Raw genomic sequence first — 17,257 nt, 5'->3', positions numbered from 1 at the left:
GGGGGAGGAGAGGCACCCCGCATCCCGAGTCCCAGGAAGGAGGTGCTGGGGGGCCAAACCCCCGGGCCCCCAGGGTGTGCCTGGCCGCTCCCCGCCCCACCGGGCCCCGGGTCTGCCAGGGCCTGGGTGCTCCGCAGCAGCAGTGCTCGGCGTGCTGGGCGGAGGCCGTGCTCTCGCTGCTGTGCTCCTCACCCGCGTGCCCCCGGAGGAGGGCGCTCCCGCTGTGTCCCTGCGTCCAGCTGCTGGGCCGGGCCTAGGTGGCCAGGAAGGAGACCCGTGTGGGCGTGGGGGTGACGGGGGCCAGGGGGAAGGACGGCCCGGCCTGGCCGCCCAGGACCCGGAAGAGCAGCTCCTCCTTCTCCCGCTGCAGCTCCTGCCGCAGCCGCTTCTCCTGCTCCAGGGCCTGGCGGGCGGCCAGCAGGTCCTCGGACAGCTGCCTGCGGGGGAGGGGCTGCTGGCGGGACTGTGCCGGGGCTGGAGCCCCCCACGGCCCCGCAGGTGGGTCTGAGCTGCGCGTTCTCGCAGTCACTGTTCATTCTCTCATCTCCGCCCACTCGCCTCTCCTTCCTCTCATTCATCGCCTCGTTCTTCTCATTCACTCGTTCACTTGTGCGTCTTCACTTGTTTCTGTTCCTGGTCATTCTTCCACACATCAGCATCCACTCACTCACTCACCTTCCCTCGTTCATTCATCTTCCTTCACTCATCATTCATTCATTCATTCATTCATCCATTCACCTGCTCAGCTTCACTCACCCGTGAGCGTCCATCCGCGCCTCTCCGTCCGCTGACCCGTCTTGGTTCCTCCCTTCTACCCCTCACCCCTGCGGGCCCACTCGCTCACCTCCACTCACCCGCTGTCTCTCTCCCCCGCCCCCCAACGTCACTGGCTCTTGCACCCACCTTTCTTCCTGCCCATTCATTCATTCTAGGGCCTCCCTCCCCGTCTCCGTGTCCCCGGCCAGGGACACTGCCAGCCAGGCTGCCCCGTGGCCCGGGCGCGCACCGGGAGACGGCCATCTGCTGGCGGAAGCGGGCGTACAGGTCCTCGTTCTCCTGCTGCAGGGAGCCGAGCTTCTCCTCCAGGGCCAGGCTCTTCTCTCGCTGTCACGGGCACAGCCTCACTCGCCGGTGCTCGCGGCCGCGGCCCCGGGACTCAGCGCCCCCACCCCGAAGGTGACGGGAAGGCATCTGGGCTGAGATGCTGGGGAGGCCGAGGAGGGGTCGGCCCACCGCCCACGGCTGCCCACGGAGGCCCCCAGAGGGTGACTGGGCGTGTGTCCCCCTAGTCTGCGGGTGCGGCTGGGGAGGGGCACCGAGGGGCCCAGCCAGAGGCACTCAGCCCTGCCCGTTCCCGACAGCCCTGGGGTCCTCGTGGCCCCGCCCCCACTCGGTGCCCCCTCCCGTCCTGTCCCATGCACCAGGGCACCGAGTCTCAGCCAAGGAAAGGCAGAACCGGTGAATCGGGCCCTGCCCGACCTGCCCCAACTCGGCCCGTCAGTGTCTCAGAGGCTACAGGGCGGCGGGTCACGCGGGGGCAGCCTCCAGGCGCCCCTGCTGTCGCTCTCCCTATGTGGGGGAGGGGGCCGCTCACCACGGCCTCCGTGAGCGCCAGCCTCCGGTCCAGCTCGTGCACACGCTCATTCCGCATCTCGATGACGAAGTGCAAACTCTCCAGCTCCCGCTCCCAGAACTCGCTGAGGCCGCCGTGGTCCTGGGGTCCGGGGCGGGGGGGGGGCAGGCTGAGGCCACAGCCCCCCGCCTGCCCCCCCAGGGCTCCCAGCCTGCCTGTCCCTGGGGTCTCGCGCACCTGGAAGTGCTGTTTATAGTCTCGGCTCGAGACCGCCTCCTCCGCCCGCCTCATCTGGGCCTGGACGGCCTCCAGCCGTGCGGCCAGGCCGTCTGCGGTCTCCTGTGGGAGGACCAGCACGTTGGCGCTGCACACCCAGGTGGCCCTGCCCCAGGGGTAGGGCACAGCCTCCTGCCCCTGGGCGCCCCCTACCTGGGGACAGTGCCAGGGGTCAAGAACCGTGTCCATAGGCTTCGCTGGCACCAGACCCAGGTGCCATTTGGCCACAAAGACACCTCTCTCTTCTCCAGCTCCACCCGCCCTCCTCCGAGAAGTCCTCCTGGCTCCTCTTCTCTGTCCCCCAGCCTGTGCCCCCACCCCAGCCTCACAGGGCAAGCACCCCTGCACCACCTGGCCACTCAAGAAGAGCCTGGACACAGGGAGACATGCCACAACCTCCCACAGACCCGCCCTCACCGGCCCTCACAGGCCCTCACAGACCCTCACAAAGAGCCTCACAGACCCACCCTCACAGACCCTCCCACAGACACGCCCTCACAGACCCTCCCACAGACACACCCTCACAGACCCTCACAGGCCCTCACACAGACCCTCCCTCACAGACCCTCCCTCACAGACCCTCACACAGACCCTCCCTCACAGGCCCTCACACAGACCCTCACGCAGACCCTCCCTCACAGACCCTCCCTCACAGACCATCCCTCACAGGCCCTCACACAGGCCCTCACACAGGCCCTCACACAGACCCTCCCTCACAGACCCTCACACAGACCCTCCCTCACAGGCCCTCCCTCACAGACCCTCACACAGGCCCTCACACAGGCCCTCACACAGACCCTCCCTCACAGACCCTCACACAGACCCTCCCTCACAGGCCCTCCTTCACAGACCCTCACACAGGCCCTCACACAGACCCTCACATAGACCCTCCCTCACAGACCCTCACACAGGCCCTCACACAGACCCTCACACAGACGCTCCCTCACAGGCCCTCACACAGACCCTCCCTCACAGGCCCTCCCTCACAGACCCTCACACAGACCCTCCCTCACAGGCCCTCACACAGACCCTCCCTCACAGGCCCTCACACAGACCCTCGCAGACCCTCCCTCACAGACCCCCCCAGCCCTCCCGGCCGCCCTCACCTGCAGAGCCTTCATGGCCTTCTGGTGGGCCCGGGCCAGGGCCTCCTTCTCCTGCTTGTGCGAGGCCTGCAGGGCTGCAGGGAAGGGGCTGAGGGCGGGGGGCTGGGCAGAGAGCCCACCGGGAATACAGGACGGGGCCGGGGGCTCCCGGCTCCCCCGCTTCTCTCAGGGCGAGGACAGCGGGCGGGGCGCCCCTGGTGGGACCCCCAGATGTTGTTCAGGCAGCCGGGGGCGCGGGCACCGGGACCCTCAGGGCCGGGCTCTCCGGGCCCACTGGGGGCCTCAAGGGAGGCCCGGGCGGGGTCCCCAGCGCCCCTGGGAGCCGCAGCCCCAGAGTGGGTAGGGGTCTCCGTCCCGGCTGCGCCCTCAGGACGGTCCCTGCCTGCTGCAGGACAGCTGGGGGTCTGCTCCCCGGGCGGGAGACCCCGCGGGAAAGCGGGGAAAGCGGGCCGGGACCCCCAGGGGCGCCGCCCCCCGCCCTCCCGGCTACCTCGCAGCGCGTCCTGCTGCCCGTCCAGGGCGTCTCCGGGCAGCTCCCGGCTCCCCCGCCGCTCGCGCTGCACCTGGGGCGGCAGGCGGGGGTGAGGCGGGCAGGGCCGGGGGCGCCCACCCGACCCCGCCGCTGCCCCCCGCGCACCTGCGGCGCCCGCTGGCTCTCGTCCTCCTCGCGCTGCCGGGCCGTCCCGGGCGCGTCCTCGCGGGGCTCCTGCTCGGGGGCGTTGGCTGCGGGAGAGGCCGCGCGTCCTGGGCCCGGGGGGGCGCCGCCCTCCCGCGCCCCGGGGGGGAGGCGCTGCTCACCTGCGTCCCCGGCCAGGGGGCCCAGCTCCCGCCGCTCAGCCCCGGCGCCCGCGGCCTGGGGGTCCTCGTGCCGCCTCTGGAGGAAGCGAGATCCGCGAGAGGGGGAGGGGAGGTGCGGCGGGGTCCTCGGGGCGGGGGACTATGATGCTGACGACCCCCACTCCCGCCTGACCCCTCCTGCTGCTGCCCCGCCCCGTCCCCCAACTCCTCCTGGACTCCTCCTGGGCCCCGCTGTGCTCCCCATCACCTCCTGGTGGTCCCCAGCTGAAAGACCACCGCTTTCCTCTTCCAGGTGGCCGCCGGCAGCCAAGGGCCTGAGGGGGCGGGGCTGAGCCTTTTGGGGCGGGACTGAGACTGTTAGGGCGGGGCTACGGCTGCTTGGGGGCGGGGCTACAGCTGTTTTGGGGCGGGGTTGAGGCTGTTGGGGCGGGGCTACGGCTGGTTGGGGCGGGGCTGAGACTGTTGGGGCAGGGCTACGGCTGTTTTGGGGCGGGGCGGAGGCTGTTGGGGGCGGGGCGGAGGCTGCCGTGCTGGGCACCTGCTTCCTGGACGTGGTGGAAGGGCCGAGTGCTGCCCTGGCCCCACATCGCTAAGGAGCTCAAGTCTGCCGTGAGGTCCCCTCAAGGCTACGAGGGGATCGTGGGGAGTGAGGCCAGTCCAGGTCTGGGGGCCAGGCCACGTGCCACGAGAGGCGTCATCCCGCACTCTCTGCCCATGGCTGGGGCCTCACGTGCAGGTAGCTGAGGGAGGCAGTGACGATCTCCCCTCCTGTCCTCTGTCCCTGAGTGTCGTTCCCCCCTACCCCCGTGCCATTCTGGGGTTGGCCTCTGCCCTCAGGCTTCTAGAACCTTCCAGCAGCTTCCGCAGTTTTGAGCCCACCCCAATCCTAGCTGAGTACAGAGTGCCTGGGCCAAAGGCGGTTCTTCGCGTCCAGTCCCACTTCCTGTTCCCAGGAGGGGAAACTGAGGCGAGCGGGAAGGAGGGTCTGCGTGCAGGTGGCTGGAGCTGGCTCCTCCCCTTCCTTCCTGCAGCTGCAGGGGGTGCTGGCGGGGGCTGAGGTGTCCCTGAGGAGGCCCCCCGCCCATGGACCTATCAGCAGCATTTCCGCTGTGTCTGGACTCAGTGGGACAGCGGCAGGGGGGCAGGAAGGAGGTGGGTGGGTGGAGCCCTGCCGGGAGGAAAGGCCAGCCTAGCTCGGGGGCTCCTTGGGGCAGGGGAGGGTTGAGCAGGACCCCTGGGTGGGTTCAGGGTAGGGGCAGGCCAAGTGCCCCTGACTCCCAGCCACACCCTCTCTCCAGCAGCTGCACCCCAGCACCAGGCAGGCGGATGTGGTGGCACACTGCTCCCCAGGGCCCCGCACCTCCCAGGCACCTGCTCCCCTCAGCAGACCTCAGAGCCCCTAGGGTGAACCCAGAACAGGGGGACCCCGGAGCCGCCTGTCCGGACTCAGGGTGCCGTGAGCCCAGGCCCGGCTGTGGGGCCCTGCCCCCTGCCCCGCTTCCCTTGAGCCCAGCCTGGGCCCAGGCAGCAGGTGGGGCCTCGTGACCCACAGCTCACTGGGCCTCCCCTCGTGTCCCAGCCTTCACCACCTGGCTGTGCGGCCCCTCGTCTCCAGGGGGCCTGGCGTCCAGCGCCCCAGTCAAGGGGCAGGACGCTCCCTGCTTCCGGGGGCTGAGGAGACAGAGGAGAGCCCAGCCACGTGCAGGTGAGGGACTGGGTCATCGCTGAGATCTCCCTGCCCAGGACACGCAGTGGCCAGTGTCGCAGCAAATGTGGGCTTGGAACAAAGCGGCCTCTTCACAGGGCCCCCGCCCCTCCGCCCGTGGCCTCCGCCTGAACCCGGGTCTGTGGGGCGCGGGGGCCCCAGTTCTGCTTCTGGACGTGGGGAGCGGCAGTTCCCTTCCCAGCTCACCTCTCCTCGCGCCCTCCCCCGCCCCCGCCTCTCCCAGAGCAGGGATCTGGGCCACGCGCTGACCCAGGGCCCTGCCACACCTCAGCTCTGTCCCGAGGGGCTCAAAGCGTCAGGCCTCCCTCCCTGTTCCGGAGCGCCCAGTGGCCTGACCAGTACATCCGTGCCACTGCTGTTGCCCTGGGCACCGGCCTCCTCCCCTCCCTGTGCCCTCGCAGCCCACAGCAGCTCTGCCGGGGCAGCTTCCCCCCCTCCCCAAGAGGCAGAGAGTCTGCTTGCTCTGATGCTGGGAACCTCTGCCTGCACCCCAGAGCCCCCCAGAGCCCCCCCCCTCGACGCCCAGCTCCCTCAGGGACAGGTCCTGTGTTAGAGCCTGCCTCGAGCAGGGTCCCCCACGCCTGTCTCATCCCGCACTGCCCATCACTCCCACGCACACCCCACTTCCCATGCAAGCCAGTAGATGGGACCTGGCCGAAGCTGGGCAAGGGGGCCCACTGCTCCTGACTCGGCACCCAGCTCCACCCACAGCCTGGCTCTGCCCAATCTGGCTCCGCTCCCACAGCCTGGCTCCTCCCTCAAGTCTGGCTCCGCCCCCATCCTCCAGCTCCGCCCCCACTGCCTGGCTCCGCCCTAACGGGACTGTGTCACAGCTCAGCTCCACGTGGTGCCCCCTGGCCACTAGCTGTGGCCTGGTCCTCGGAGCCCAGCTCAGGGCCAAGCACCTGGGGATGCTCAAGCCCCCTGGAGTAAGCAGCTGGCTACAAGAAGGGGCAGGGGGCCAGGCGGGCATTCAGCAGGATGGCAGGGTCTTGCCATCAGAGCAGAGACGGGCAGCGTGGGCTAAGACGAGGGACCAGGGGCCCTGATGCCCCGCACTACTCTTCTCCGGGCCCTGCTTCGCCCCCACTGTCCACATGACGCTGCCCACTCCCCATGGGCAGTCCAGGGTCTAGAGCAGTCAGGGAAGCTGGGAAAATGCTCAAGAGGGGCCAGAAGGCAGATCCCCAAGACCCCAGGACCCCTGAGAGGCAGGCAAGGGGGCTCATAGCATCTCAGGCCCCTTTCTGCCCCAGGCCAGGCAGGAAACTGAGGCCCAGGGGTTGGGAGCTTCAGAGCAGGACCCCCAGCCCCCGGCAACCACTGTCCTTGTCTGCGAGCCTCTCGGGGTGAGCCTTCTTGTTCGCCACTGGAGTTCCTGTTCAGAGCTGGGTGGCCGGGTGGGCACACCAGGGTACTCTCAGGGGTGACTCCTGGCAGGGTTCAGGGAACCCTGTACAGTGCTGTGGATGGTTCCAGCGCCCTGCTCACTGCACCATCTCTCTGGCCCTTGGTGGGCTTGCTCTGCATCCCACCGCACAACCGGGCACAGAGGGTCATCGGGTGGGTGCTGATCCTGGGGTCTGCGGCAGTGGGAAGGTGCCAGGTCAGGGCCCCACGGGGTCACAGGAAACCTAAGTTGTGTTCTGGGGCCTGACCCAGCAGTCCTGGGGTGTGTGGCGGATCCGTGTCTGCCCCTCCCTGGCACCCGCACACTGCAGACTGGGCCTGCAGGAGGTCTACACCCGCATCGACTCTGCAGTGTAGACTCTCCCGCCAGCACCTGGGAGAGGCTCTGGTGGGGGGCCCGGGGGTGTGTGAATTTCCCAGGGGTGTGTGCCCACCTGAGTCGCCCCCAGAGGTCCTGCCAGTGAGAAGTCCTCAGGCCCAGAGAGGCCAAGTCAGTGGTGGGGCCACACAGCGCAGCCCAGCCCCTGGCGCGCACGAGAGGGGACAGGGGCGAGGCGGGCAGGGGCAGAGGCGTGGGAGGAGCCGCCCCTCCCGGCTTACAAACTTCTCGCGGGCGCCCCTACCTTTCTGGGGGGTCTGCAGCAGCTCGGCCGGCTGCGCGCGCAGCCCATCCTGCTCCGCCGGGACCCGATCCCCGAGTCTGAGCGCTGTGCCCGCTGGCCAGGGCGCCCGGAGACCCCGAAACTGAAGCTGGAAGTGCCGGCTCGCGCGGAGCCGGCAGCGGCGCCGTAAATACCCGAAGAGCAGGGCCGGGCGAGCGGGCGCGGGCGCAGGTGACCGGCGGCTGGCGCGCGGGGAGGCAAGAGCGAGCGGCGAGTCTGCGGCAGCGCGCCCATCTCTCTCGGCTGCCGCCTTCCCGGGAGCCCTTCTGCAGCCCCCAGCCCCTCGATTTCTGCAGGAGCTCAGCGAAGAACCAGAGCCGCAAAAGACCCGCCTGAACGCGGCCAGGCGGGAACCAGCCCCAGCTACTCTTTGGGGACCCGGGACGGGAAGGATTCATCTCTCAGAAGGAAAAATAATGCCTCCCGAGTCTGGTCCCAGAGGTAGGGTCCTCTGCAGGCCAGGGAGCCTCAGCCACCTGCCCTTCAGACCCTGAATCACCACACAGTGCTTGGGATCACTGCAAAGTGCTCATGGCTCGCTCTACAGTGCTCATGGCTCATCATAGTGCTCATGTGGATGCCTATGAACAAGTTAAAAAGGCTCAGTTCAGGCTCTGCATGTGGGAGACCTGGGTTTGTTTGATGCCCCCCACCTCCCACATGCTCCCTGAGTTCTGAGCCCGGGGGAGTAGCCCCTGAGCACTGCCAGTTGTGTCCCCCAGAAGAAATGAGATAAAACTGAACAAGCCCAACTGCAAACAGCGTAAGTATCCAAATGAAACTGGCTGAAGCCAGTGAAAGTCCAGGGGCCTGTAATCAGCAAAACTGTAGCACAGGGAGAGAGAGACCAAAGGTAACAAAGTCATTCCTTTTTATTTTGCAAAGTGAAACAGTGGCCACATAGGAATGCGCAAGAATTTCACTCGGTAAAACCAGTCTTCACTTTTTTTGTGTTAAACATTAGTCTTCATCCTTCCTGCAATAAGAAAAAGTTGTGTTTATGATTGAGGGGGGTATCTGCGACACATCCAGCTGTGCTTGGGGCATTCCCAGTGGGCGTGGGGACCCTGCGTGGTTCTGGGGCTCAAACCAGGTCCACACGCAGCCAGGGTCAGCGCCTTAACCCCAAGCACTCTGTGTGTGTGTGCGTCTCTCTGTCTCTGTATGTCTCTGTTTCTCTGTATAACTCTCTCGAGTGTGTCTCTCTCTGTCTTTCCATGTCTCTGTCTCTGTGTGTGTGCGTCTCTCTCTGTCTCCGTGTCTCTGTATGTCTCTCTGTATATCTCTCTCCGAGTGTGTCTCCCTCTGTCTTTCCGTGTCTCTCTGTCTCTGTGTGTGTGTCTCTCTCTGTGTTTCTGTCCGGTCTGGTCTCTCTGTGTCTTTGTCTCTTTCCCTCTCTCTCTGTCTCTCTGTGTCTCTCTTTCTCTGTGTCCCTCTGTGTCTCTCTGTCTCTTTCTCTTTGTCTCTCCCTGTCTCTCTCTGGCCCATATTTACTTTTGTGTTTTTGGGGCCACAACCGGCGATGCTCAGGGGTTACTCCTGGTTCTGCAGTCAGGAGCACCCCTGGAGGAGCTCAGGGGACCCCAGGGACACTAGGGACCCAACCCAGACGGGCCACATCCAGGAAAGTCCCCACTGGCCTTTTTGCACTTCTGCGAAGTAATTCCTCAAAGCAGACTCTGTACTGGGTTTCGTGGGCTTTGGCTGCGAGCTGGAGTGAGTGCGGGACGGGCTCCCAGGTCGGGCCATCCCCCCAGGGGGCCACGGAGCCACCGCTGGGTCCATGGGAGAACCAGTCAGCGTAGTCGCCTGCGTGCCACCACGGTCTGGACTGCAGGCTGCTGGGCTAGCAGGTGGCTGGCCTGCCCCTGTGCCTTGGGAGGCTTGGGGGTGAGAGGGGAGAGGAGCACGTGAGGCTTCCAGGAAAACTTTTAATAGGGGCATGACTCAATAGGGGTACGCCTGGAGCACAGACGCGATGGCTGGGGTCCAGCAGCTCTTCTGCCACTTCAGGAGAAACAATGGCGGCAGCCCCCAGCCCAGCCGGGACCCACGCCTGGTGCTTCTGCCCTGCAGAATGAGCGTGTCTGCCCGTGCCGTTGCCTTCAGACCTGTGGTCAGTGGCCGGTGGAATGTGTGCATGGCTCACACCCTACGGCCGGCTGTCCTGAGGCCACGGGAGGAGTCAAACACGGCCCGAGTCTGTGCTGCGGGCAGAGCGGGTCTCTCAGCCCGGGTGGAGACGCTCACCTCGGCGGTTTCACACACACACAGACACAAACACATATGCACAGCGTGGGGGTACTACAACCTTGGGACCCCCAGCCATCCTGCGGTGCTTTATTCTAGAGGGGGGTGAGCGTGGGCGGCTCAGCGGGCGCCCTGGGCACTGGGCAGAACTGTGTTCCGGAAAGCCCTCTGGGCACTGCTGGCCTCCTCACGCTCCCCCAGCCGGGGGCTGGTGACGTGGGGTTTGCTGGGCTGCCCCGACCCCAGGGTGTGGAGGAGCCGCACTCAGAGCCCCGGGGAAGTGCCAAGGGCCTGCTTTGGGGTCTGCGCTTCCTCCTGGGGCAGTCCCTGGGGACCAGTGACCTGGCTTGGAGGCAAGTGCTGGGTGGCGCCAGAGGCCAGCAGGGTCCAGCTGGCCAGCACCAGGGAGGGGAGCGGCCAGCCCTCGGGGGCCAGCCTGCAGCCCACTGGTGCCATCTGGATGTGCAGCGTGTGACGCAACCCTCCCCTGCAGGTGACGTGCCCTCCGGCCCTTCCGGGATGGCCCACAGCCAGCCGCTGGCCTCAGGAGGCCTCGGGAGGGTGGCCAGTGCAGACTAGGGCTGAGCAAACAAACGCCTTGAAACCAGGGCCTCTCACTGCCTCCCTGGGGTGACCGCACACAGGAAGAGGGGAGGCCCAGATGGGCTCTGATCCTGGCCAGGAAGCGAGACGTCTGCTCTGGGCCCACTGTTTGGTGGAGGCTGGGGAGCCCTGCCCGGCTGGGGCGCCACGCGGGGACACAGGCAGGCAGCAGCGGCTGAGCTAATCAGGGAACTACGGCCGGCCGAGCTGGGCGCCGGAGCAGAGCCGGCAGCTTCCTCTGGGCTCCGCCAGAGGCCGGTCGGAGGGCAGGGCGGTGCTGTGGTTACCAGGGCCTTGGGTTACAACACATGTTTGTTTTTTAAAGACGTTGATACCTTTTAAATCAGGGTGCTGGCAGGGCCCCAAGGACAGTAGCTGGGACGGACGGCACGGCTGGTGCTTCTTCAAGCACAGCTGTGGGGGGGGGGGCCGGGAGGCACAGAGCTGGGGGATGCAGGGGTCCCCCAGCACCGGCCCCTCTTCCTCCCTCCAGGCAGTGGGTCCAAGCACGTGCAGGGCGGGGGGGGGGGCGCAGAGAGCACAGCAGGGGGCCCTTTCCTTGCACATGGCTGAGCTGGGTTTGATCCCCGGCATCCCATAGTGTCCCCTGAGCACAGCCACGAGTGATAGCTGGGTGCAGGCTCCGGAGTCCAGGCTGAGCACTGCGGGGCGAGCCCCAGCCCCCACCCCAGGGTGGCAGAGGGGGGCTGGCTAGCTGGGGTGAGGGCGGTTGGCGGCAGAGCTGGGAGCAGGTGTGGGGGGCCAGAGCCCAGGAGGGCCTGTCCTTGGAGGGGGCAGCAAGGGCCCTGCGGGGGCAGAGGCAGCGCGGGGGTCAGGCTCACAGCAGCCCACTGGGGTGAGGGCCCCGCACCTCACATCCAGGCAGCGTGAGTCAGCCGCTGAGTCACCGCCGCCCGCACGGGCCAGCGGCCAAGGCCGGGGACAGGGAAGGTGAGAGGGACACGGCAGAGGAGGCCATGCCGGCCGCGCGACCGTGCCGGGTGGACGTGGGGCAGTTGCAGGGCGAGCCCGGGGGGGAGCAGCGGCTGCTGGGCTGGGGCGCTGCAGGAGGGGCTGTGCCCACCGTAGGCTGAGCAGGAGGCAGGGCCTCCCCCGGGGACGCTGCACTCTGACCTTGGGTGTCCCACACGGCACGTGAGGAGCAGAAGGACGCAGGCGTTACACCGGGTCCGTGGGTGGCGTGGGTGTGGGGGGCCCACTGTGTCCCGGGTGGAGGGTCCGTAGCATTATTTTTTTCGTGATTATTATTATTTTGGGGGGCTTTTGTGAGGCACACCTGGTGATGCTCAGGGGTCCCCCCCGGCTCTGCACTCAAGAATCACTCCTGGTGGTGCTCGGGGGACCCAACGGGATGTCAGAGACTGAACCCGGGTCAGCAGCATGCAAGGCAAATGCCCTCCCTGCTGTGCTATCACTCCAGCCCCAGCGTCCACAGTTTCATTTATTCTGGGTGGACACCTAGCAGTGCTCAGGGGACCCTCTACGTGCTGGGATCAAACCTGGGCTGACCACGCGAGGCAGATGCCCTGCCCACTGCTGCTCTCTGGACCGTCTCTCGGGCGGGACGCTCAGCTACAGGCTGGTGACTGCATCACACGGTCCCTATGCTCCAGCAGGTGGGGGGAGGTGCAGGGTCTCCCTGCAGGGCTGGTGGGGCAGGGAGCTCCAGGGCAGGAGGGGCCCCAGGACTGCAGTGGTGGCTATTTCCAGCACCCAGGGCCCTGTTGGGGGACAGAGCCCAGGCTGGGAGGAGCCGTCCAGTCCCTCCAGCCAGCGCCTGCAGCAGCTCCTGCCTGGTGTCTAAATAAGGCTCCAGGCACGTTCCGGGAGCTAAAAATACGCGCTCCCCCGCCTGCCCGCCTGCCCGTGGCCCCGCTCTGGCCATCTCCTGTGAGCCCCGAGCCCCCAGCTGGGGTGCACAGGGTCTGGGGCCATTCCAGGAGGGTCGCCCAGCCCACCGCGATTCTCCCTGACAGGCAGCCAGGGCTTGCCTGCACCTCGGTCCCCAGGCGTCCAGGTGGGGACAGTTCAGGCCTGCTGTGGACCCCGGCTCCCAGCTGTCCAGCGGGCTGCAGAGGCCTGCTCTCAGCTAGGCGCCTGGGAGGGTTCAGATCAACTTCCTCTCTCAGGAAGTACATGGCTCCCAAGGGCTGTGTGTGTGTGTGTGTGTGTGTCTGTGTGCATCTGTGTGCATGTGTGTGCATCTTTGTGTTTATGTGCACATCTGTTTGTGTATGCTGTGCGTGTGTGTGTATGTGTCTGTGTGCATTTGTGTGTTTATGCGCACATCTGTGTATGCTGTGTATGCGTGCATGTCTGTGTGCATGTGTGTGCATCTGTGTTTATGTGCACATCTGTTTGTATGCTGTGCGTGTGCGTGTCTGCGTGTGCCTGTGTGCATCTGTGTTTATGTGCACATCTGTTTGTGTATGCTGTGTATGCGTGCATGTCTGTATGCATGTGTGTGCATCTGTGTGTTTATGTGCACATTTGTGTTTGTGTATGCTGTGCATGCATGCGTCTGTGTGCATGTGTATGCATCTGTGTATTTATGTGCACATCTTTGTGTGCAGTGCGTGTCTGTGTGCATCTGTGTATTTATGTGCACATCTGTGTTTGTGTGCAGTGCGTGTCTGTGTGCATCTGTGTTTATGTGCACGTTTGTATGCTATGCATGCGTGCGTGCATTTGTCTGTGTGCATGTGTGTGCATCTGTGTGTTTATGTGCACATCTGTGTTTGTGTATGTTGTGCATGTGCGTGTGTGTGTCTGGCGTCTCTCACTCCGTGGTTGGGTGGCTCTGCCTGCTGGCGCTACCTGCTGGCCATGGGCGGTACTGCAGCGGCCCCTCTCCTGGTGGCCGGCACAGGGGCAGGCCGGTGTCTCGGGCCCAGTCCATGCTGCGTCCCCGTCTGCTTTGCAAAGGGCAGAGGGTCCCGCGAGGCGCTGCACGCCGGGCCACTCACTCATGTTCCAGCCAGGCCCCCAGCTGCAGGACAGACCCTCCCACACTCACGCTGGGGGACACAGCTCAGGGGGTGCCTCACCCCCAGACCCCCAAAGCCACGAGGCCAGCTAGGGGAGCGGGGTGAGGGTGAGGGCAGGGGACGCCCACCTCCAGCAGCCCCGGCCTGGGCCTGGACAGATGAACAGACCCTGCTTCCTGCTGGCCTCAGCTGAGCCACCCCGTGGATGGGAAAGTGAGAGTGTGTCTCTGTGTATCTGTGTGTCTGTGCTGAGTGTGGGTGTGTTGGTGTCCATGAGTATTTGTGTGAGTGTATCTATGTGTGTCTGTGGAGTGTGACAGTGTATCTGTGTGAGCGTGTACCTGTGTCTGTGCAAGTGTGTGGATTGTGAGTGTGAGAGTGTATCTGTGTGACAGTGTGCCTGAGTCTATGCAAGTGTGTTCTGTGGAGTGTGTCTGTATGAAAGTTTGTCTGTGGGGGTGGAGCGACAGTGGGTAGGGGGTTTGTCTTGCACACGGCTGACCTGGGTTTGGTCCCCAGCATCCCATATGGTCCCCCAGACACCACCAGGAGTAATTCCTGAGTGCAGACCAGGAGTAACCCTGAGCATAGCTGGGTGTGACCCAAAAAGCAAAAAGGGAAAAAAAGAAAAGAAAGTTTATCTGTGTGTCTGTATGTGTGTGTCTATGCGAGTGTGTCTGTGGAGTGTGAGTTAGTAAGTGTATCTGTGTGAGTGCGTGTCTATACTAGTTTGTCTGTGGAGTCTCTGTGAAGTGTTTCTCTGTATATGTGCATGTGTCTAGGAGTATGACTGTGTGTGTCTGTGTCTGTGCTAGTGTGTATCTGCTAAGTGTCTGTGTAAGTGTCTGAGCGTGTGCCTGTGTGAGGATATACGTGTGAATGTTTGTAGAGTGTGAGTGTGTCTGTGTGAGTGTATCTGTGTCTATATGTGTGTCAGTATGTCTGTTGAGAGTGCATATGTGTGAGAGACTGTGTGTACCTATGAGCGAGTGTGTCTGTGTGTCTGTGTGAGAGTGTCTCTGTGCGTGTCTGTGTGTCTCTGTGCATGTCTGTGTGAGAGTATTTGTGTGTGTCTGTGTGAGTGTCTCTGTGTGTCTGTGTCTGTGTGAGTGTCTCTGTGCGTGTCTGTCTGCGTGAGTGTATCTTTGTGTGTCTGTCTGAGTGTATCTGTGTGTCTGTGTCTGTATGAGAGTGTATCTGTACGTGTCTGTGTGTCTGTGTGAGAGTGTCTCTGTGCGTCTGTGTGTCTCTGTGCGTGTCTGTGTGAGAGTGTCTGTGCATGTCTGTGTGTCTCTGTGTGAGTGTCTCTGTGCGTGTCTGTCTGCGTGAGTATATCTTTGTGTGTCTGTGTGAGTGTAGCTGTGTGTCTGTGTGTCTGTATGAGAGTGTATCTGTACGTGTCTGTGTGTCTGTGTGAGAGTGTCTCTGTGCATGTCTGTGAGTGTATCTTTGTGTGCCTGTCTGTGTGAGAGTGTGTGTCTGTGACAGGAGAGTGTCCAGGCCGGGTCCCAGGTGCTCTCGGGAGCGTGGGCTGTGGGGTCTGTGGGGGCTGGGTGGTGTAGGGGCCAAGTGCTGGGCAGTGAGTGTGGCTGAGTGTGGCCACAGGGAGAGCGTCCCCAGGGCTTGTTTGTGGGTGGGCGGTGCCTGTGCTGCCAGGGCCCAGCCCCCCCGGCCCCAGAGATGCCCGCAGCCTCAGCACTGTGCCAGGTCCGAAGCACCTCGGTTCTGAAGGAAGGCTCGGCCGCTGCACGCTGAGAAACTGAAGCCGCCCCGTTCTCCGAGGATCCCCCACTGAGCGAGGTGCCTTCCTGGGGCTGTGACGCACTGAGAGCCCGGGTGGGCGGGGACGGGTGCCCGGGCCCGGGGTCGCCCGGCCAGAGTCACCGCGCTGTCAGGGATTTCCGGGGAAGGTCTTGGGAAAAGCACCACCCGCCCGCCCCATCCCGGCCTGCCTGGCCTGCGCGACCAGTCCCGGCCCGCTCCCCGGGACACTGCCCGGCCTCAGATTTCACCAGGCAAGGCGGCCCCGTGTGCGGCGGGGCAGGCCCGCTGGGGCCACGCTAGGGCACCGGGAGGTCAGACCACGCCTGGGCTTCCTGCTCCCCAAAACCAGCTTCCGTCCCGCACACCTAGAGGGGAGCTGGGGGCCTGCACTTCCCTTTGTGGAGAACATGTGAGGCCACGGGGGCGCAGAGAGGGGCGCAGGCCCGTCACTGACCGCAGCCGGGCCTCACCCTGGGCGTCTGTGCAAGGCCACAGCGCAGGTGGACAGCCCATGGGGAGGGACAGACCGGCCCGTCCTGAGGCGTGGGGTCCAAGCAGCCGTCTGCCTGGCTGACAGGGATGCTACAGGCCGAGCAGGGGGTGGTGCTGGCTCAGTGAGCACTGGGCCAGGAGCTCAGCTGCCGGCCACTGTGGAGGTCCCTGTAGTGGCCCTGGCATGGCCTCTGGCCTGGACCCAAGGGCTCCCCACAGGCCTGGCTGAGTCCCGGGCAGCCACGAAGGCCCACAGCCCGTTAGAGGACGCCGTCCCCACTGGGAATAGGCGACAGGCACTGGAGGGGCAGCTCCGAGGCCCACTGAGGAGGCTGGGGGGGGGGGGGGACGGCAGTGGAGGGGTGCAGCCCCTCCCACTCCCCGGGTCTCCAAACCCTGCCACAGCTGGCACCCAGTGCCCCCTCTGCCACCAGGGCCTCAGGGAGTTTGGGAGCTCTGGTCAGCTCGCGGGCGTGGGCATTGGGAGGATGGAGGCGCAGGGCAAGAGAAAGGCCGAGGTGGTGCTGGGTGGACCCAGCGGGGGAGGGGAAGGACCACTGCACAGGAAGGGAGGGCCGACCGCAGGGCTGCTCTCGCAGGAAGTGCTAATTTCGCTCTCATCAAGCCCCGCACAGCTTAGCGCTAACGGGGGAAGCAGGGAGGCTCCTGCAGTTTCTCCGGCTTCTCTGTAAATCTGAGCTTCCTAAACGCAGCGATAAGGCAGCCGCCTTCATCGCGGCCGCGGCCCGGCCCAAGCCCCAGCACGCCCTGCGACCCTGGCCTGGAGTCTCGCAGGAGGTGCGCGGGCGGGTCCCCCAAGGGCCCGCAGCCGCCGGCGCCCGGCCCCCTCCGCTCGCCCCGCCCAGCCGGGCTCAGCCCCGCCCCTCCGCCCGGGCCCGCCCGCCTTTCCGCCAGGCCCCGCCCCTTCCGCCCGACTGCGCCCCGCCTCTTCCGCCCAACCACGCCCCGCCCCTTCCAGCCGGCCGCATCCTTCCCGGCCCCGCCCCTTCCCCCGGCCGCGCCCCGCCTCTCGCTTGCCGTGCCATCCTCGCTCCGCACTTCCCGTACCGTCTTTTCTTTCCCCCTTCCTGTCCGACTTGCCCTCTCATGCCCCTCCCGCACCGCGGCCGTGCTCAGCACTGCACCTTCCAGCCCCACTTCCCTCCTGAAATCAGCCCCACCCTGCTCCACGCTAGGCCGCGCGCTCTCCCGCCACGCCTCTCCCGGCGTCGCCCCGCCCCCTCGCCAGGCCCCTTCGCTAGGCCCCGCGCTCTCACGTCCCGCCCCCATCAGGCCCCGCCCCCTGGCAGGGCCCCGTCCCGCGTTCTCACGCCCCGCTTCTCCCGACGTCGCCCCGTCCCCTCTCTAGGCCCCGCCCCGCCTCTACCGACGTCACCTCGCCCCCTCGCTAGGCCCCGCCCTCTCCCTAGTCCCCGCCTCGCGCTCTCACGCCCCGCCTCTCCCGACGTCGCTCCGCCCCTTCTCCAGCTCCTGCCCCGCCTCCCCTGACGTCACCACGCCCCTCCTCAGGCACCGCCCCTCACAAGTCCCCGCCCCGTGCTCACGCCCCGCCTCTCCGACGTCGCCCC

At 65.6% G+C, this 17,257-nt stretch overlaps 1 protein-coding gene across 1 annotated transcript in view; it reads right to left on the bottom strand.

Annotated features, from left to right (window-relative positions):
• The window catches only part of CCDC69 (coiled-coil domain containing 69), an 8,677-nt gene extending 1,060 nt beyond the window's left edge, over positions 1-7,617 (bottom strand). The window contains exons 1-8 of the mRNA XM_055127982.1: positions 7,513-7,617; positions 3,593-3,829; positions 3,446-3,518; positions 2,956-3,029; positions 1,811-1,912; positions 1,595-1,714; positions 1,007-1,104; positions 1-437 (exon numbers count right to left, since the gene is read on the bottom strand). The exon at positions 1-437 is cut by the window's left edge and continues 1,060 nt beyond it. Of these exons, the coding sequence (XP_054983957.1) occupies positions 254-437; positions 1,007-1,104; positions 1,595-1,714; positions 1,811-1,912; positions 2,956-3,029; positions 3,446-3,518; positions 3,593-3,829; positions 7,513-7,560 (936 nt within the window). The 5' untranslated portion in view covers positions 7,561-7,617 and the 3' untranslated portion in view covers positions 1-253. The remainder of the gene's footprint in view (positions 438-1,006; positions 1,105-1,594; positions 1,715-1,810; positions 1,913-2,955; positions 3,030-3,445; positions 3,519-3,592; positions 3,830-7,512) is intronic.
• Between the last annotated feature and the right edge of the window lie 9,640 nt (positions 7,618-17,257).

The sequence above is a fragment of the Sorex araneus genome, chromosome 2 (genome assembly GCF_027595985.1).
Source record: "Sorex araneus isolate mSorAra2 chromosome 2, mSorAra2.pri, whole genome shotgun sequence".
NCBI classification, from domain to species: Eukaryota; Metazoa; Chordata; class Mammalia; order Eulipotyphla; family Soricidae; genus Sorex; species Sorex araneus.
This window is presented reverse-complemented; position numbering and strand designations above follow the sequence as displayed.